A 22,074-nucleotide genomic window follows, 5' to 3' on the forward strand; every position below is an offset into this window, starting at 1 on the left:
TTTTTAATTGCAAGCAAAATAAATGAAGATATTACTACCAAAGCATTTGTAATTGCAATTGTATAGCATTATCTGACAGAATTGCAGGGATGCCAATACTTTTGGCCAGCAGTGTAATTTTACTGTACAAGCAATGTAGGGTTTTTTTCTAGGCACGATTTTGATCATTTCGAATACTGACATTGCGCAACACTGCTCTCTGGCGGTTGAGTTATAACAAACGTAACAAACCAATCCATTGGACAATGAACTCCGTTCTCCCCTTCATGTAATATGTAAAAGGGTTTGTTGTTGTTACGGTTTTTTCTCTTCTTGAATCTCCATAGAGTTAGGCATGTACGTAAGTGTAAGCTTTTTCTTGTTAATTTTAAGTGATAAATAAAGTTTGCCTACGGTTAGAGAAAAAAAAAATACAGCCTTATACGGTCATTTACGAAAGGGAACCTTGCTCTTCAGTGATTGGTTGGTAAGTGCTAAGACGTCTCCTGTAATTGGTAGTTTTCCGCCCAATCACAATACGAGAAAGTTCTCCTGCGGAAGAATGATGTCAGGGAATGTCGAGTGTAACCTGTAACCGTGTTTTAGCTCATATTTTCGATATGGATCTTGGGATCAAAAAACGACTGCTGCTCCTTGGAATTTTCGGATGGTGCTTTGGACATGTTTTCAGTTACGGAGAAGAGAGCAGCGAGTTCACTTTCCTTCTGCAAGCTGGGAAATCCGATTGTTTCTTCCAACGAGCAATACAAAATGGTACGATGGAGGTCGAATTTCAGGTAACCCACATATTCTTTATGATCCAATGCGCTCGAACAGTTCTGTATCCTTCAGTTCCTACTTCCTGAACCGAGGTTAACGACGCATTTTCCACTTAACATTGCGAAAGATTAGCAATCGACAGCTTGGTCTGCGAAGCAAAAACAAATTCATATCTGTACCAGTCGAGTGTAATATTAAAAGAAATGAAAATAAGTAATATATTGCTATTGTATCCACTTGCGCAATAAAGGAAAACAAGGCCAAATTCAATTTATTTGTTTGTATTCTCATTTGATTTGGGAATCTTCACTTTCCTCAAAAATAGTGTATAATATCGTTGTTCGTCTATCTATTCTAGCGACCTATAATGTTACACAGTACAAACAAGCTAGTGATCTTCAACTAGATGGCCAAAATTGACTGGTGTATCCACTTTTTGTCATTGTAGAACGGCAATATACTAGGGGTGCACGATATCCATTTTTTGAAACCGATACCGATATCGATAACTTCCTGCTCCTCAAAGCCGATATTGATAACCGATAATCAATATATAATTTTTTAAAATGTATATTCACCCTAGTTTTTGAACACCTGGAGGTTTAAAAAAAATAATAATAATGGTGGATTCAACATAGATTTGTGTTTGAGCTCACCAGAATTTTCATAATGACATGAACATTATTATAATGAACAAAACAAAGACAAGCAGTCTTGACTTCAAATAAGGTGCCAATATTTATTTTTTTCAAATAAATATAATTTGAGTCAAATCACAATCACTTAGTCAATATAAGTGAAGATGTGTTTCCTGAACAATTAGCACTGAACTAAAACATAAACCCAACAGGTATTGTGCTTTGTCATCAGATAAAAATATTTGGTGCTACAAGAGACTGTTGTGGTCTTGGTCCATGAAACAACTTTCTTAACCTGGGAGACAGGTTAGGACAGCAAGCCTATCAATAACCAATAGGCCTCTCAATAACTTACTAACTAATAACTAACACTGTAAACATTACATAGTAAGGTTTATCACTCATTCCTCAAAACAAAAATATGGTAGAACAAAAAGGATTAATGGCTTGCCTTATAATAATCAATATAAACGGCAGTGAGTGAACTCATATTCAATAAAGTATGAGGTTTATTCTCTGCATAGTATAAAATCCTACCAAGCATGCTGACAGGACTAACATTACACGACAACTATTATATGTATGTATAGCATAGCACACTAGCTTGAGCTACTAGCCCTAAGCATTGGCTGGCTTCTATAACACAACAACTTATGAAGTTCTGTACATATGAACCTTCACCAACGAAGTAAACATATATTGCACATCCATATGTTATAGTAAACATAAATACTTACATATTTCCGAGGCGGAAACGTAAGCAACAGAAAGCATTCACGATTGTCAATGCTAACGCGAGACACAGCACTGTGTAAAGTGAATGAGTTTGTGGGCCAAATTATAGATGCAGCAAATTATTCTGACCGGCAGGTGGCAGCAATGCCCCGCAAATGGTCAACTGATTTCCCAGCCAGCGAGCACAGTTCATACTGTATTATCGGTCCTATTAATTATGTTATTGGATTTATTGGGATGATGTCATAATTCCTATTATCGGACTGATAATTATCGGACCAATAATTATCGTGCACCAGTACAATATACTGTATAGTAGGGCTGAAAGATGTTGGAAAAAAATTGACGTGATTTTTTGGGGAGTTTGCGATATATTGCGATATCAAAACTCATAGACATCATTATTGACGGGTCAGTTCGGCTCTGCACTGCGCAACTCCTTCAAGCAGGGGGCCGCCCAAATCAAGAGGAGCTATTCACAAACACATGCACGCAGCGAACTAACAGTGGATTTCGGTTGAAAAAGAACGAAAGCTGTACCACATACAAACAGGAAGGATTGTCTCAGGAGTGATTTGCTCGAGGATTCAAGATAATTATTATATTTTTCGTACCATGCATGCATTTTGAAACGTGAAAAAAATGGAGAAATTAGCCGCTAAGGCATTGGGGTCATAGTTCGCAATATTTACGTAAAATAAATGCTATCTGCACATTTCTTTTGCTTTTAACCAAGAATGTTTTACATCAATATCTATAAAGAATTCAGGGGTTTAAGAATTTATTCAAAATAATTTCAATGTAAAAAGCTCTTTGTTGTGGTAAGGTGGTGCTACAGTGAACTTAAAGACGAGCCGCACATTCGACATATGTACGTAAAATAAATGCTACCTGCACTTTTTTTTTTGCTTTTAGCCAAGAATCGAGACTGTTTTACGTCCATATCTATAAAGAATTCAGGGATTTAAGCAATTATTCACAAGAATTTCAACGTAAAAATCTCTTTGTTGTGGTCAGGTGGTGCTACATTGAACTTAACGAGCCGCACATTCGACATATTTACTTAAAATAAATGCTACCTGCACGTTTTTTTTTGCTTTTAGCCAAGAATCGAGACTGTTTTACGTCCACAACTATAAAGAATTCAGTGATTTAAGCATTTATTCTTATGAATTTCAATGTAAAAAGCTCTTTGTTGTGGAAAGACGGCGCCACAGTGAACTTAAAGACGAGCCGCACATTTGACATTTACGCAAAAAAATGCTACCTGCACGTATTTTTTGCTTTTAACCAAGAATCAAAACTGTTTTACATCCATATCTATCTACAAAGAATTCAGGGATTTAAGCATTTATTCACAAGAATTTTCAACGGAAAAAGCTCTTCGTGATTCCACTCGGTCAGCTTTGACGGCCTCGCCAACAATGCAGCCCCCCTATTTATCGGCCCCGCGCCCCGTGTCCCGTCAATTACATTACGAAGTTTATGTTAAATCTAAAAGCATTTTCACCAGACTTGAATAGTTCTGTTTGGGAAGACTTTAGTTGACTCATTATGACCATATTGTATTCGTTAGAGATGTCGCGATCCGATCACATGATCGCAAATCAGGCTGATCGCACCATTTTTTAGAGGATCGGAATCAGGTGGAAAGGATTGGGTTTTTATTTATAAAAAAATATATGTTTTTCTGATTCATGCTCGCACATCCTCTCACCCGCCCTCCTGAAAAGCAGTGCAACCAAACTGTTTTTCTTGGTCACCTGTGCAGCTGGCGTTTGGTACTTAAACTTTACGATGATTGACAGATTTGTTGCTTTGATCTGGCCAGAGACACCTTGGTAGCTCTACGATCAAAGGCACAAATGTGTTAATCATCGTAAAGCTTGGTACACAGTCAGAAGTGTGCCTTGGCAACTCATTTATTGTGTAAGTGAGAGGCTTTTCTTGGCAGAATGAGTGTCAAATTAAAAAAAAAAAAAACTTAGTTCGGTATCGGATTGGGCTCGTTATCTGCAAATTCTCAAAATCAATTCACTTGGACTCAGGTGCAAAAATATGCAATCGGGATATCATTAGTACCGTATTGGCCCGAATATAAGACGGTGTTTTTTGCATTGAAATAAGGCTGAAAAAGAGTTGCCTGGCTCTGCCAGACTATTCTCCCTGTATTTTTCAAACACTGAGAGTATAGTCTGGGAACCAGCCCATTAACGGCCTGTCGAGCAGGTACAAAATCAATAGACAAATCAGATTCGTTTATTTGCGTGACGTGCTCTTAACGAGCAATGTCACTCTTGCGCGTCGAAAGTCGTCACCATAACAACACAGATGGTGGACGGGAGAGCCGAGAATATGTTCCAATCCACGGTAAAATCCGTTTTAAATTACCAAAAACACATCGACACGAGTTGACAACAGTCTGTCTCGCGCTAGCCATGTTGAATAAACTCTGCTCTCTTCGTATGTTTACTTCCGCGCGCAAGTCCCTCGTCCTTCCCTCGTCATTTTACTAATGTCACGTCTGCCCGTCGCTGATTGGTCCACTCCGCTGTCTGTTTGCTGTGGCTTGCTCCGCCCTGGAAATTGTATCCGCGTGAATGGTGGCCAGACTCAATAGCTGGAACAGCGGTGAGTCTGGTGTACCAGGCAAGAAAAAGAGTAGGTCATCTTAAATTCGGGGTCTAGACATTATACCCATTCACGACGCTAGATGGCGCCAGATTATCATTGACGCGAATGCTGAATTTGACTCACCAGCCAATTCCATTGCAATTTTGTTGTTTTATCACAATAAATTGATTTATTTACATTTCAAAAACCAGAAGCCATTCATTCACGAATGTGATTGCACTTTAGTTTACATATTTAAATGTTCAGACATTAAGATTTAAATAAGGAATTGGATGTGAATAGGAAAGGAATATGAGTAATAATTAATAATTTTTACTCTATTAACTATCTATTTATATACCATATATTAGGGATGTCCCGATCCAGGTTTTTGCATTTCCGATCCGATCCCGATATTGTTTTGCACTTCCGATCCGATACCGATACTGGCCGATACCGATACCGGCCTATCCGAGCATGTGTTAAAGTTTAAAGTTATTTAGCCTCCTTACTTAGTTGTCAGACTTAGGGCTGGGCGATATGGCCTTAAGTACGTATCACGATAAATTGAGCAGATTTACCTCGATAACGATAAATGACGATAAATTCACCCAAGCAAACTGTTATATACGGTAGTTTGAAAATTTGAATCAATGCATGGAATACAAATTAACAGTTTCTCATTAAATTTATTTACCAGCTTTCAATTTAACAATTGCACATGCAGTCTAAACATTAAGTATTAAAAAAAATCTTGTAAACAATAAGAATTCTTGTGTGAACATTTATAACAGCTTGTATGACTTGAAAAATATCATCACTTGAATTTCATTAAATTCATTCCGCGTTGTTATACACTAGATAGTGGCATACGTTTAGATATTTAGAATAGATACAAATGCGACACATCCACCCGCCCCCCAGAAATTATACTTAATTAAAAAATAAAATGTTTCACAAACCTTTCTTTTATTCGGCTCAATTATTTACATCTTATGGTTTTGGAAATCCTTACAGTATGCAATAAATAATATTCCTGTTCCCAAGCACTGTGCTTACTGTACTGTAATTTTTACAAAAAATAAACAATACATAGTTACTCCCCGTCATCTAGGACGAGCCACTTACAAGACTAGCACTGTTGTGTATTACAAATACTGCTTTGAACACATCTTCACAGACAAAACCAATGACACAGGCTTAAAGAGGTCAACTTTCATTGTGTAAATCACACTTAATGACGACACGATCTCCTGGTTGAAATAGACGACATCCACTTAATTCTATTGAAGATATGTAATGCTGAGGCAATTTGTCAACTTTACTTTTAAAAAGAAACGTGTACTGTTTATCCAGTAGATGGGGCTCTTGCAGTGTGTCAAACAGTGATTCAATTTAGGGCAATTGTCTTAAAAGTGGTTCATTGTTTCAGAAAGCCTCGGTTTTTCCATCCCTATCTGGAACCCGTCAAGAGTTTACTTAATGTCGGGTGAAAGTTTGGCGAAGCTAACTTAAGCCCGACTTCATCCCGTTTACTTGTAGCGTTAGCCTCTGGCGTTAGCAGCTAGCGTTAGCCTACCTGGCTTCTGTTTGATTGGCTTCGTGAAAACCATGTGACTCCAAACGTAAGCACACTGTCTGCTTTCTTAAAGGGGAATGCACATAGCCGAACAACACAGAGTCAAAGCGGGATGAAAAGACTATATTTTCTTCTTTTATTAAATTGCCGAATTTACCGACATGGCCAAAATTACGTCGGTCATCGTGAAGAATTTCGGTAACGGTAAATTTTCAGTTTACCGCCCTGCTCTATTCAGACTCATGTTGAAAAAGGCTTTAGGACTCTTGATAAGAACTAGCCAGCTGAATTAGGTGAGTTTGAATAACACACAACGGTTGGTAACAAGAAACTGACCTGTTTATTCAGTGACAAACACAAAACATTATAAATAACAAACAGAAATGGCATAGTCAGTCAGTAAAACGTGCAAATAATATTGTAAACGGTCTTAAAAAAGCAAAACACACAAACAACCTCAGTGGAAAATCCCACAAACCCCCCAAGCTATTAGATGCTTTTAATGTTTCGTGCATTAGTTACAAAAATTGTATAAAAAGCCTCTCAGGTTTAAATAAACGACTATAGACCCTACCCACGTGACGTCACAACTCCTTCCTCCTGACTGGTGCCGCCTAATTGTCCGTCAACACATCATGTTTCCCTGTTACGGCTACGTACATTCCTCCTATTTACGTGTTTTTCTGCTCGTTAACATTAATAATCAAAATGGTGAAGGCGTGTGTGGCGGTCGGTTGCAATAACAGAGAAGATAGACGGAGAAGACGGAGAGACTTGAAGTTCTACCGGATTCCGAGAGACCCGGAGAGAAGAGAGCGAGATGGGCTGCTGCAATTCGACGAGAAAACTGGGCTCCAAACGATTACCACAGATTATGTAGTAGTCATTTTATATCTGGTAAGATGCATCTAATATATATTTAGAGGGTTTTGGGCTGACAACCACAATTAAGATCATTGCTAGGCTAATCGCCGACAACATACACGTATGTATGTAGTGAGAGTGCTATCGCTAAACCATATAAACACTAAAAGCCCTAACTCCATTGACAAACGACATGAAATACATTAGACTTGACAGTGGATGTTAGCAATAACAAAAGATTTTGAATTGAAAATTTCGTAACTCACCTTTCCAAGCACAAGATAGATTCCTGCCGAATTTTCGTGGACGAGGACCTGTTTCACCCAACCAGCAACGAAGTATTTATAAGCCTCCAAGCTCTTAAAGTTTTTCAAACTTTCGTGAGAATAGGCTGATTTTGTGTGGACAAGATACAGTTCAGGGTAGCTAGCAGATGTCAGGCAAATACGGCGGAGACAGCGGGTCGAAAAACATCGATTTAGGCATCAAATATGGATCTGGCGAATGGATAAACTGAAGCTTTTCCACATAACGCCTTTTATGCAACGCATCAAGTGAGTTTACGGCATCCGAAAGCACCGGGTCTTCCATGAAATGCATTATAAATTGCTCGATCAATTGAGACCATTGATAATACAGACACAAAATGACGGACAAGTGGGCGGAGCCATACAGCGAGCACGTGATTTTGTGACGTCGGTGGGTAGGGTCTATTTCAGTATCAAGTTAACATTTTAAAACAGTAAATAAAATACTCAAGTCCCCATTCTGTATCAGCAGCTTTAAACAACATTCAATTCATATAATTTTGCGAATCAACTGTTAAAGTTGTTAAAATTGCTCCCGTTATTCCATAATTTTCCTTCTGTCTACTTTCGACATGTGAAAAACTGTTTTGAAGATAGATTCAAGTCATGATTTTGCTGATTTAGGAGTATTTTAGATAAAAAGTTAATTGGGTTCGCTTGGAAGGTTCACAACAGCCTACTAGGGAAGTCTCCTGCTTTAAGATGGCGGCTGTTTACTAATGCAACTAGTTTTCAATACTTCAATGTTGCTAACACCATCGAGTCTCTCATTATGCATCTCGTTCTATATACATATGATATCTATTATCGACAGTAAAACGATGTTGACGTAGTTTGTAGCGGCTGTCAGCAGCAGTCAGGTATTCTTGTTTTTTTTATCCAGCGGCATGAGTTGAGCTAAAGCCGTGAGTTGAGCATTGGCATTACCCGGGTCTATGACAAGCGTGATGTTTACTCTCGGGACGCAATGCGGTCCGTTTCTCATTGCGTTCCCAAGACCGCACTGTGTATTAGTTCCGCTTTACTTGACATATTTCACTAATGGGAATTTGAATGTTTGTGAATCGTTCTCGAATCTTCCACGGCCGAATCGCTCAAGGATGTAATGACGGCTGGGCATGTTGTACCTTGGTTCTAAGTGTTGGATGGTGCGTCTTTACTCACGAGAGATAATGGCTCTTCATCCAGAATGAATTCTTCAGCAATGACTCTTGTTATTCCCTGGGCTTTGGTCTGTCGAGTGCCAGTTTGTCACGCATAGCAAAAGTTTCTGCCAGTGTTAGTTGCGTAGGACCTTTTTTTTTTTGTCTTCGGTTTTCTTAACATACTTCTTATATTGTTTGTGGTGGTATTTCGCTTAATGCTTGATTAGGTTGGTTGTATTAAAACTTCTTACAGCTTTACCACCACGCTTGACTTTATTGTGGCATATGTATCACTCTGCCTCTTCGTCTTTGTCATCCTTTAAGGTGAAATGATCCCACACAGCTGACATTTTTACCGATAAAGTCTCTCGGTAAATTGGGAGACGGTAATGTAAATGTAATGTAGTGTGTTGAAGGTGTGCCGTAAAATGCGGACCGGATTTTAGGGAAACCGAAGCAAAAACTGGAATGGATTATGATAATTGGTGCGCTGGAAAACCCGGACCTGACTAGAAAAAAAACCTGGATCGGAAGTCTGGATCGGAATTATTCCCGTGTTCCGATCCGATACCGATGCGCATTTTTTTGCCCATATCGGCGTCCGATCCGATCCAAATATCGGATCGGGACATCTTTACTATATATACTATACTAGTTTAACCATTATTATTCATAATTATTATCATGATTAATATGGAATATGAATAGGAATATCATGAATATATAAAAATTAATTTGGTGTTCAAAAAGATTTTTCAAACTTGAATCTTGAAAAAAGGGGTTGTCTTATAATCAGGGCCGTCTTATTTCGGGCCAATACGGTATTCATATAATACTGTTTAATCCAAGCTAAGGGGGTTTATCTGTGAATGAATAAGATCGGTGTATATAAAAGGGATCTGGAAGCGATGTATCTGCACAATTGCTGCTTTTATGAGGAAAAACTATAAAGTTTACATGTTTAATTAAAAATCGTACGTCCTGCGATGTGACTATTACGCATGCGCACATTGCGATGGCGATGTTCAAACGATACATTGTGCAGGACTACTGTATAGTAAGTACACTCATAAGTTAAAGGATGTGAAAGTATAACATCTTTTACAATTGTTTTTTCACTTTTTAGTGCACTCTCTTTAAACATAATATTTCACCATAAACTTGTCCTGTGTGCTTTCACCACCCATTGTTAAAAATGTATGTCAGGCTGCAAAGAAGCAAATGTTGGACTCGTGTTTGGCTCATGTGCTGGTGTTTCCATTAATTCTGAAGCTAGAATTTGTAAGAAGCAAACGTTGGACTCATGTTTGGCTCATGTGCTGGTGTTTCCATTAATTCAGAAGCTAGAATTTGTGCATACCTGTTTTCTTTTTTTTTTTTTTAAATATCAGGTGATAGGAGGAGCTGGCATGGACGTGGATTTCACCATCCTCAATCCGGAGGGCATCCCCATGGTCGCTGAGACCCGTCGCTCTGATGGTGTTCACGTGTTAGTGAAGCCTCAAATCACACCACATCCTTCAGCTTGTTCCTGGAAGCGTCACTTTATTGCTGGCTTTATTTTGCGATTTTGTTCTTTACCCAGGGTGGAGCCCACAGTGGAGGGAGATTATCAAGTGTGCTTTGACAACAGCTTTAGCCACTTCTCGGAGAAGATGGTGTTCTTCGAGCTTTACGTCGAAGGACAAGGAGGAGATGTGGGTGGTGATGAAGACTGGGGCGGATTAGAAGAGGTGGATGAAAACATGTTGCAGTATAAGCTACAGGATATGAGGGTGAGCTCGCAGTTGCAAAATTCATACGCCGGAATTCTGCCTCATGCCTTGCTGTTCACAAATATTATACAGTGCTCTTTTACTATGATTGGTTTCTCAAGAGAAGTAGGCCCACATAGTGGACATGTTTGCCTAATGGTTAGATTTACAGCAGTCAAAAACCGTGACAGTGCTGAAAATGTGAATCCTAGATCTGATGCGATCTTATGATTAAATTGATACTATTGGATAAAACAAGAATAGCTGCATCGGGCGCCAATACAGATTCTGTGTATCGGATTGGGGCAACCTTAGTTGTGCAGCATTACTAACCCATTTTATGCCATTATTTCCCAGACATTTAAACATCCAACCCAGATGTTATTTGTAGCCCCTTGAAGGGGAACCTCGGACTTAAAGACTTGTAGGCTCTAACAAGCTACAATTGTTCTTTTTTACTAAAATATGTTATTAGAAACACATATTATTGCCATTGATTTTTTAAATCCATAACATTTAGTACATGTTTTGACAGACAGATGGCGCCATGTTTTACGCGCGCAGTGCACACAGGGGATGATGACGCAGTTGTCTTGGGCTGGGAGAATAGCTGCGCTTGCTAGCAAGCAAAGCTAGTATGACGACTGGCATGATTTTGTCACATTCTGCTGCTGGTCAGATTGTTTTCTTACAGAACTGTGGGATGATTTCCCGACGTTGTACCTGCATCCAATTCTAGCTTATCAGCAGAGTCTTTAAACCGATCCGAGGTGGCTTGCCATGATATTGACTTGCTGCAATTTGACTGTATATCCTTCATAGCTAGTTGCATCATTGCCTTGTTTTTTTTTTTGTTTTTCTGCCTCACCGCAGTTTAGCTCGTTTTTTTAAAATGGATTCCGACCTACTGTAACAGACCCTTTTTGTTTGTACCTTTTCGCGATTACGTGAATATTTTTTTTGTGTGTTCCATAAACCCTTTTACACAATCCCTGTTATTGTTGTACGCTTGCTGTCTGAAGTGAACCGCGTTTTCTAATTCCGTGGTCAAGCCAGCCGCACTTTCTTTTCAGTTCCAACGTCACATGGAAGTATAGTCCTGTGGTCTACGCTCTTGTCGCATGGCAAATGCGATTAGAATCCCGTTGAAAACTTTCATTTAATTGCTTTTGCTGCTCATTTTGTTAAATATCGACAGTGCTGTTCTGCTCATCACTTTTCCACTCGGGTTCAAATTGGAAGGGCAGAACATGTTTATGTAGCTAACGAGTGACACTGTGGAAGTACGGCAGCGCTGCCCAGTGATGTTACTGCCTAAAGTGCCCAAAATTTTATGAAAACGAAAAAGTTAAGAGGGTTTTGAATATCAAATTATTATAACTCATGCTAACATTCATCTTTTAAGAACTACAAGTCTTTCTGCCCATGGTTACCTTTAAGTAATCATTGATAAAAATATATATCTTGTTCGCTATAGTAACTGGTGGGTTTAAATGGTTAAATAAACCAGACTGAATATCCTTTTTCCATTGTACTTCCTCAGGAGTATATGGACTCTGTACACAAACGTCTTGAGCGCAGTCGGCAGATGCAAACAGCCTTACGAGCTTATGAGGCGCGGGACCGAAACCTTCTGGAAGACAACCTTTGGAGGGTCTCGTTTTGGTCATGTGCTAGTGTACTAGTGATGCTGTGCGTGGCATTAACCCAGGTAACATGCTGTTCATTTCCTATATTAAATATGTCATATGGCTGATGTTTAACAGATCGTCCTCCCATTTTAGGTCTACACCGTGCGGAAACTGTTTGACGATAAGCGGAGAGTGTGTACATAGAAGGAACTTTTCCATTGTAACGAAACAGGCTGGGCAGGATACAGTAGTCCTCATTTTACAAGAACACCAGCTGTTAAGATCATGTGATGTGGTTCACATCTGAAAGGCCTCAGTCTGAGCAATAACAGTTCAAAATGGCACAACAGTTTGTACGTTGGAGGCCTTTTTGTTTACTTTAGTGCCTTATAAATGTGAAATGTGACAACAAACTGATGCAGAAGATTTTAGAAGGCACGGCAGTATGTTTTGCTGTTAAAAAATGTGTTGCTGTATTTTGTTTTTGCTGAAGGTGGAAGCTCAGTGACATGTAAAAGCTTGCAGCCTAAATGTGGCAAACGAAGTGCAATAGTCCTGTATTTTCTTTTTCAAACATTTTTTAAAACTTTTTTTTTTTTTTTTAGGATGTGCTTGTTTTATATGGCCTCTAAAAGTTGAATATGAACATAATGGTACTGTCCCTTTGTGCTTTATCCTTTTCTGTATTGCAGCAAGTGAGTGATAGTGCCATCAAGTTAAAAGTGAAATTTTCATGGGAGCAATTGCAATGGTTTTAATGGTTTTTTTTTTTTTTTTTTGTGAGAAAAGATGACTGTCATGAATATTGAGTAAAAAATAAAAAATAAAAAAAGGTGTTACGCTTCCAGCTATTTAAATAATAATTTCACTTTGCATAATTAAAGCAATTTCCTGTTCGCAAATAAAACGTAGTTATAAAACATTTGCTTTGTGTGCAGAAAAGATATTTAAATGGTTTAACTGGAAAAAGTGAAACGATGGTAGTTTTCCAGTTTTTTTTTTTTTTTTTAAATTTCAATTTTGGTCACAATATCCACTATAAGTGTGACATTATATCGAAAAGTTGATTTATCATAATACATTGTAGGTTATCGATATGCTCCAACCAAGAATCGATAAATTGTTTTAAATAGGTGTCACTGTTTAAAAAAAAAATAATAATAAAGAACCAACAAAAATATTCCATAAGAACAGTGTCAACGTTAGCTCAATGGTAGTTAGGGCAGAAGCTATCAATTATTTTAGTAGTCGATTAATCAATGAACTATTTAGTTCGAATAATCAAGTAATCGGATACGGAACATGAAAAAACAAAACCTGAGTTGAGCCTCAAACGGTATAAAATAGTAAATAATTGAGGATCTATGTACAACAAAAGGACAATTAGCTAACTTTCATAGCATAGTCCGCTAGCTTAAATGCTATAAAATGCTAACTTTTTTTATATATTTTTTTATTTTTTTTTACAATGCTCTTAACAAATGGTTCAGACACATATTCCCGCAAACGACAGCTAAATATACTTATAAACTGCATTAAAAAACATTAGCTCAAACAAAAACTTTGCTTATGTTGGTCTTAACAGGGAGCAGCTGGATTCCCCCATGTGAAATGAGGCATACCAGAGGGCAGTGTATCCACCCAAATCAATACAACTAAATGCAAACACTTTCAAAATAAACCATCAAAACACCACTTTAATGAAACAAATACTCGAAGCAGCAAAATTGAATTCAAATCTTTTTTTCCTAATCGAATACTCGAGTTAGTTGATTAATCGTTGTAGCACTAATGGTAGTGTTGCACCGATACCAATTTTTTGGCCCCACTAGATACCATACCGATACCACTTTGTTTGAAATACATATATACAGTGTATCTATATAGATATATTAGGGGTGTCAAACGATTAAAATTTTTAATCGAGTTAATTACAGCTTAAAAATTAATCGCAATTCAAACCATCTATAAAATATGCCATATTTTTCTCTAAATTAGTGTTGGAATGGAAAGATGAGACACAAGATGGATATATACATTCAACATATGGTACATAAGCACTGTATTTGTTTATTATAACAATAAATCAACAAGATGGCATTACCATTATTACACATTCTGTTAAAGCGATCCGTGGATAGAAAGACTTGTAGTTCTTAAAAGATAAATGTTAGTGCAAGTTATAGAAATTTTATATCAAAACCCCTCATGTTTTCATTTTAATAAAATTTGTAAAATTTTCAATCAAAAAATAAACTAGTAACCCGCCATTGTTGATGCCAATAATTACTTACTCAATGCTCAATTGCTCATGGGTGCTGACGCCTATAAAATCAGTCGCACCCAAGCGCCAGCAGAGGGCGACAAAACTCCGAAAAACACAACAAGTACAGATTTCACTGTGCTGTCATTTTAAAGTTTGAGCGGGGCATGTGCGTCAATTGCGTCAAATATTTTAACGTGATTAATTAAAAAAAAATAATTACCGCCCGTTAATGCGATAATTTTGACAGCCCTAATATATATATATATATATATATATATATATATATATATATATACACACACACACACAGTGAATCAAGGTAGAACTTTTTATTGCATACCTGGTATGGGTGACAAGTTAAATAAACCTTTGGCTCTCAAAGGCCAAAATAGTGCTGAATTTAAGACATGTATAATACTAGCCTAACGGTAAGAAAGTAAAAATATAATGAATGAATAATGAATTTTTTTTAAACCCTAAGTTTTGGCTCTCAAAGGCCAAACAGTGCAACTGTCATGAAATTATAAGTAATAATAATTGACCACAGCATCCTGTCTATTAGCCTCCCTCTCTGTGCACCAGCAGCAACACACACTTAGCCACTTAGCTTAGCTTACTTTGCTTGCTTCTACAGCACTTTTTAATAGGCTTGCCACCCGTCCTTTGAAATAAGGAATCGTTCCGAATTGGTAATTAAAAGTTGCGTTCCGTATCGAACCAATACCAATAGATACATTTCTATGCATTTTAGGAGTTTTGGGGATATCCCTTTTTTTTCCGTCGCTTGTGCGGCTTTGGGCACGTCCCTTATTTCTATTTCTGAAAGGTGGCAACCCTACTTTTGAAATACGTCTCAAATTACTGCGGCATTTCTTTCAGTAAATGACAATAAAAGTAAAGTAGACGAAGGGTTTGTTGCTCCGGTCCAGCTCCCTTCTCTTGGTAGCAGTTCCTCCTCTTGTAGCCTCAAACTCTTTGTGTTCGTTCACGTTTCGTCTTCAAATATTTGATCGGGTTCGAGGTATTGAAAATGTCCAATTTAACTCCACCTCTCGAAACCTTCAGGCCGCAAATCTTGCATCCAGCCATTGTACTCGACGGAGATTATAAAATGAAATATTTCCAGACCACCGACATTTTCCTCTTGTAGTTTGCTTTTCCTACATACGAGAAAGCTGCCCCGGCATTGGTTAAGAGCGGCTATTGGCCCGCTCTCATTGGTCAGTGAGTTAGTGTTATAATACTGGACCGGTAAATGGTATCGGCACCCTCTTTGTTGGTACTTGAGGATACAGATACAACCATTTCGGGCCGGATCGGCCCGCCCTGCCGATATTGGTATTGGTGCATCTTCACTCAATGGCTGCCATTGACGGCGCTAGACATCCAATTCATGTTGACTGGACTGGGCGTCAATGGCACTGAAACCAGAGAATTTACAGCCAGGCTTTCATGGCCACTTTCAGGGCACTTCTGTTCATTTTACAGCATTAACAAGTTACTTCCTGTTGATTTTGAGTCACTTGCTATTCATTTGAGGACATTCTTGAGTCACTTTTCAGTAACCCAAAATCAACAGGAAGTGACCTGTCAATGCCCCAAAAAGAAAAGGAAGTGACCAAAAATCAACAGAAAATGATCTGAAATGCCCCCAAATTAAATCATCGCCTGGCATTGGCGGCCACTGACGGCCATAGACGTCTAATCTGAAGTGGATGGGATGGCAGCAAATGAATATTCGTTCATTTGCTACCATCCCTCCCACTGAAACAGATTGAACATCTACTAGTGATAAACTCATTCTGATTCACAACAAAAGGATGAACATTTCTTGTTTTTCTGTTTATTAGTTGTTTTGTAGAATATCCTAGAATGATTTCCTGACCCATGTATCGATAATTGTTGTATCGCAAGATCGTTATCATGAGCCTTCTATCGCAAATTGTATTGTGAGGTATCAAGAGGTTCCCACCTCAAATATCCACCCTTTTAAGAAATTACACAATACACTCAATAATTTTCAGCCTGGAAATGAGGAAGAACCCGTTCTTATGAAAAGCACCTTTTACTGTAATGAAATAGTAAAGTATGACTTGCTGGAATTACTATGAATTAAATTAACCTTTCTATGAAATCTAATTTCAGATCCACCTCCACGTGTAATTTCATGCTTAGACAATTCATTAGATCCACCTCCATTCTGTTCCACTTCAAATTTCACGTTATCAGACTTGAAATAGCAGTGATCAGCCACCCTTGATAGCTGAGTAGGTTTGAGCTCCGTCAATGCTTCCATCACCTTTGGTTGCTACGAGAGGAATATGGAGGTCGTCTGTGGGAAGAAGCGAAGTCTATTTTCACTTCAAGTGCCAAATCAGGAAGACACAATGAAGAGGCATATAAAATACAGAATATCCAGTCAAACTATTTGCATACCTTTAAGTTGTCAATCCAGCTCTGAATAGCTCCATGTTATACTCTTTATTCTGTTGCTCCTAGCAACCGAACTTATTACCATAGGCCCAAAAATGAAATAGCTGTACGAATGTTCCCACTTGATGTGAATGTCAATCAGTTGTGGCCTGAGCTGACATGCTACGTACTGTAAATTGTACAACACACGTTGCACACAAGATTAATTAGCATGCAAAGATGGTAACACCCAGGAAAGCTACAGCTGAAAGAGGTAATAGCCCATCATCATTTAATAAACATACAGAAAGGCAAGCACATTTACTCATATAATGATATATATGGCTTTTGATGTGGTGATCATGATACACATATTTAAGGCAGGATTAAATTTACCATTGAGGACTGATGGGAAATAAATGCTAGAATAAAACGTATACAACTTGTCATACTTACGATTCTGAATAAGGCTATGGACGTAATCTAGGGTAACCTAAAATATAAATTTGTAGACCTGCCACAATGCAGAGAAACGATTTATCAAATAGTGCTACAGTACTTAATTTTTTTTTTTTTTTTTTTGGGACAGCACACTAATATGTACAGTGCTCTCCATAATTATTGGATTAACAATAATTCTGTGTTTTTTTAGCTTCTAATAATTTTTTTTTCTAAATAATATGAGACCTTGACGGAAAAAGGAGAAAAATCCAACCTTCAATACAAGTGCATTTATTCAGTAGGGAAAAAAATCCCACATTGGGGTTGAGGTCTGGGGACTGAGATGGCCATGGGAGGAGCTTGATTTTGTGTCTGCTGAACAATTTCTATGTAGATTTGGCCATATGTTTAGGGTCATTGTCTTGCTGAAAGACTCAGTGACGACCCATCTTCAGCTTTCGGGCAGAGGGCAACAGATTTTGATTTAAAATGCCCTGGTATATCAAAGCATTCATGATTCCATGCAACCTAACAAGGTTCCCAGGGCCTTTGGAAGCGAAACAGCCCCACAGAATTACTGACCCACCCCCATACTTCACAGTGGGTATGAGGTGCTTTTCAGCATGCGCATCTTTCGTGGCACGCCAAACCCACTTAGAGTGTTTGTTGCCAAAAAGCTCAATCTTGGTCTCATCTGACCCAAGCACACCGTCCCAGTTGAAGCCCCAATACCGCTTAGCGAACTCCAGACGTTTGCGTTTATGATTGTGAGTGAGTAAAGGTTTTCTCAGTGCATGCCTCCCAAACAGCTTGTTGGCGTGTAGACAGCACCTGATACCCCCTGTGAAGTATGGGGGTGGGTCAGTGATGCTGTGGGGCTGTTTCGCTTCCAAAGGCCCTGGGAACCTTGTTAGGGTGCATGGCATCATGAATGCTTTGAAATACCAGGACATTTTAAATCAAAATCTGTTGCCCTCTGCCCAAAAGCTGAAGATGGGTCGTCACTGGGTCTTTCAGCAAGGCAGTAACCCTAAACATATGGCCAAATCTACACAGAAATGGTTCGGCAGACACAAAATCAAGCTCCTCCCATGGCCATCTCAGTCCCCAGACCTCAACCCCATTGAAAACCTGTGGGGTGAGCTGAAGAGGAGAGTACAGAGGAGAGGACCCAGGTCTCTGGATGATTTAGAGAGATTCTACAAAGAGGAATGGCTGAAGATCCCTCTTTCTGTCTTTTCCCATCTTGTGAAACATTATAGAAGATTAGGTGCTGTTTTGTTGGCAAAAGGGGGTTGTACAAAGTATTAACACCAGGGGTGCTAATAATTGTGACACACATTATTTGATGTTAAATAATTATTTCTTTATGTGGGATTTTTTCCCCACTGAATAAATGCACTTGTATTGAAGATTGGATTTTTCTTTTTTTTCCATTAAAGTCCGATATTATTTAGAAAGAAAAAAAAGCTAAAACACACATAATTATTATAAATCCAATAATTATGGAGGGCACTGTATAAATTTCTTAATGATTATTTTAAAGTGGAATTCTTTAGCAATTTAACATAGAACAAATCTAAAAGGTGATGCTACCTAAACCGTAAGACTCAACAGAATTATCCCTTTCCATAATGACAAAAGCCAACACGTACGTTGTTCTAGAATCAACGAATGTCATACACCTGCAGATAACAAATGAACAGGAAATACAAAAGTGTAAACTAAATGAAATGTGTATGCGTATTGTGTGTGCGCATGTCTAGTCAAGCAGGGAGGGTTCTGAAGGACGTATGATGGTGGGTCTGTTGGGAGCAGCCGGGGGTCTTCTGCTGCAGGAAGACAGAAGTGGGGTAGAATGGGGAGGAGAAGAAACATGCCAGGAAAAATATTACCAGCTAGCCATGCACCACGATCCCAAAGCACTAGAAGCACCGCCACCATTGACTTTCCTATCCCTTACAACACATGTATCAAACTCGAGGCACCAGAACAAAGTGCAATTTTTTGGGTTTGAGAAATTTCATTCTTTTATTGGTTATTTTTAATGTTAATGTGTTTTTAATGAGAAATGAGCACTTTACGTATCTTTTTTTAAATTGCGTATGGTCAGCCATTTTCAAAGAGCCAAAAAGAGCAAAGAGGGCGTGCCAAACCTCATGATTTGAGTGTCATCCAATCATCTTCCAAAAGTGGCAATAGCAACTAAATTCAGTGTATCTGTTAGTTTAGAGACGCGAACACGTCATGTCCTTCAGTAGCATGCTTAGGGTTGAAGGGGTTAAAAAAATATATACATATATTTCCCCTTTTTCATTTTTTTTTTTGCAGTTTTTAACTGGGAAACAATAAATGAAAAATATCATATTTAGAGGTTTCCCTTTTTGTTTAAAATATGTTCATTTATTTAGAAAATCAAATATAGTAGCTTATAAAAAAGATAACGTTTTCCTTTTTTTTTTTTTTTTAATCAAAAACAAATGTACAAATAAAATAGAAAAGTTTCTCCCTTTTGGTTTTATTAATTACAAATGTAAATAGATTTTAAAGGGTACCACGTCAAAAGATACATGTTAGTACGAGTTATAATAATTTGATATTAAAATCCCTCAATGTTTTTGTTTTAATACAATTTTTAAAATTTAAATAAAAAAACTAGTTGCTCGCCATTGTTGTTGACGTCGAAGGGCAGTGACGTCACATGGTCACGCCGCCGTACTTCACAGTGTCACTCTTTAACTATGTAAGGTAATGATTTAAATACACCACAAGGTTTCAATGGTGAATTTTAAATTAATAAGAGATCAAGCCAATGAATGCGTTTTGTCCCTCGACTGACGCCGTAGTTTCCTGTTTAGTGCGGGTCCATTGTGATTTACGTTTATTTGAGTGTTGTCTTCACAACAAAGAAGACTCCTGATAATGGCTCCCAGCATCATAGTTTGTTTACTGTGACTAAATATTGCCACCCAGTGTATTTGTTGAGCTAAACGAGTTGCTAAAATGTTTAAATAGAGTTTGACCAAAGTCTGAGTAAGTTTAATGTGTATTTTGCATATCTATTTTGACTGTGAATTTGTGAATGCCAGTTCTCTTTGCATTGTTGTTTAACTTTGAGAATAGGGCCTCATTGATTCAGATTGAAGCACTTTTCATTATGTGAACATTGTTTTTTTAGCGTTATGCTGTATTTAGGCCTGTCGCGATAACAAATTTTAGTGTGCGATAATTATTCTCATAAATTATTGCGATATTATTGCCCCCCCCCAATTTTTTTTTAAACCACAATAACAATAACAATAACACATTGAGAATACAGTATATATTAATAGATCAAGTACACCCATTTAAACGCGATAAATATTTACTGTTAAATTAAAAAATACTTTTTAAGAAAACACAACTAAAAACAATAGACCATGCCTCTTAAGTAAAAGACAACAATATTGATACCGCACAGAAACACAGAATAAATAAAATGTGTTTAAAAAAAAAAAAAATTGCACTTAACTTAAGCATTTAGGTAAACGAAAACTTTCCTGTCATAGCTTCTGCAATGGTGTTCTATAAGGATGCAACGATACAGTTAGGTCACGGTTCTGTACGATTTTTGATACGGGGGACACGGTTTTCGATCTGATTTAATACATTTAATGCTCTGTAAAAAATAAAAAAAAAACTTTTTTTTTTTTTTCTCTCTAACGAGCAAAAATTAAATTGCCATCATATAAACATGCATTTTAGTGCATAATATTTGTTATATTATTTATTTAGTTCTTACTGATCTGAAAAAAAAATTGTATAAAAGTGCTGAGAACAATCTTTACTGTTTGTAAATTGAGGCGGGGCACACTGTTGATTGCTACAGCTCTCTTAGCAGCTAGGTTTACTACATGGGCAAGGCATCATATTTGTGGTCCGAATCCATCTGCGTCACGTACTGAATTAACAATATTTGCAACATTATCTATAGTCACTGGTATGGATTGATTTGGCCATCTTAACTTCCATTCAGTCATGACAGTTTAGAAATTATCGATGTAGTATATGGACTACGTGTCCCATAATAACTCTGGGCTCACGTAGCCAATGGCATGGGACGTACATCTAGTTTGCTATTTCATGATATCTAGTGTGTGCGCGCATTAAAAAAGTTACCAAGCGCCGCTATAGTCACGTCTGCTCATTACTACACAACACCAGCATATGACGATCGACTTTCATAAACAGGACGAGTTTGAAGCACAGCGCTCTTAATTTCATTCAGCTCTTTGTTGTCAAAGCGAGGTTGTTCGTAGCAGCCAAGTCGGTAACAATGTTTTGGAGGACTTCGTTGTAAATATCCGGCGTTGTGCCGAAAAATAGCCGCCCCGCATGAAATGTCTTTCCTGACGGGAGCGCCCATAATGTCAACAACACCGGCACGCCATAGATGGTCCGCAGTCACTCCGGAGCACTGACGCGGCCGGTCGGTATACGTTGAAAAATAGGATATAATGGGAACAATTGGCTCCAGCGCTAGTTTTTGCCGGACCTGGAACGAAGATGCATTTTGCGCAGTTGGTAACAAGGAATCCGAACTTTTAACAGCACGTCTGCCGCACGAGCGCACGCACATGCACGCGAGGCGATAAATCGCAGCGGGAAAATTACCACCTTCTTTTTTATTTATCGTGCGATAAATGGAATTATTGCATATTGCGACAGGCTTAGTTGTATTTTCACCATATGATACTTATGTTTGTTGTGAAGGAGTTGCCGAAGCTTATGCCAATAAACGAGCGCAGCTATGAATCTGAACGCCTGTGTCCACTCTACTTTCGCTCTGTTTTACAAATACCTATGGATTAAAGGAAAACTCCGGCGTCAGTCAAGGGAAAAAAACGCACTCATTGGCTTGATCCAATATTCAATTTAAAACTCGCCATT

At 38.1% G+C, this 22,074-nt stretch overlaps 2 protein-coding genes across 6 annotated transcripts in view; one reads left to right on the top strand and one right to left on the bottom strand.

The window, feature by feature from the left end:
• Window positions 1-524: 524 nt before the first annotated feature.
• Window positions 525-12,878, top strand: tmed1b (transmembrane p24 trafficking protein 1b). Its single transcript, XM_057842640.1, has 5 exons — window positions 525-776; window positions 10,033-10,130; window positions 10,227-10,416; window positions 11,939-12,106; window positions 12,180-12,878. Exons 1-5 carry the CDS (start codon window positions 555-557, stop codon window positions 12,228-12,230), a joined length of 729 nt encoding a protein of 242 aa, XP_057698623.1. The 5' UTR covers window positions 525-554; the 3' UTR covers window positions 12,231-12,878.
• Window positions 12,879-15,187: 2,309 nt separating this feature from the next.
• Window positions 15,188-22,074, bottom strand: part of LOC130919953 (dynamin-2-like) — a 40,630-nt gene continuing 33,743 nt past the window's right edge. For 2 of the 5 annotated variants that reach the window (XM_057842628.1, XM_057842627.1), the window contains exon 20: window positions 18,575-18,974. In XM_057842628.1, the coding sequence (XP_057698611.1) occupies window positions 18,908-18,974 (67 nt within the window). In that variant the 3' untranslated portion in view covers window positions 18,575-18,907. Of the gene's footprint in view, window positions 16,625-18,574; window positions 18,978-22,074 lie in introns of those variants that run through there. The other 3 variants (XM_057842626.1, XM_057842625.1, XM_057842629.1) reach the window with 2 other exon arrangements.

Source organism: Corythoichthys intestinalis, chromosome 8, assembly GCF_030265065.1.
Source record: "Corythoichthys intestinalis isolate RoL2023-P3 chromosome 8, ASM3026506v1, whole genome shotgun sequence".
NCBI classification, from domain to species: domain Eukaryota; kingdom Metazoa; phylum Chordata; class Actinopteri; order Syngnathiformes; family Syngnathidae; genus Corythoichthys; species Corythoichthys intestinalis.

What these genes read in the sequence shown, in the direction of transcription:
- tmed1b (XM_057842640.1), top strand. Translation starts at nt 555, where the DNA reads ATGTCGAGTGTAACCTGTAACCGTGTTTTAGCTCATATTTTCGATATG. An exon ending in CGCTCTGATGGTGTTCACGT is followed by an intron (nt 10,131 to 10,226) that starts GTTAGTGAAGCC and finishes TTCTTTACCCAG; the next exon opens with GGTGGAGCCCACAGTGGAGG. An exon ending in TGTGCGTGGCATTAACCCAG is followed by an intron (nt 12,107 to 12,179) that starts GTAACATGCTGT and finishes CTCCCATTTTAG; the next exon opens with GTCTACACCGTGCGGAAACT.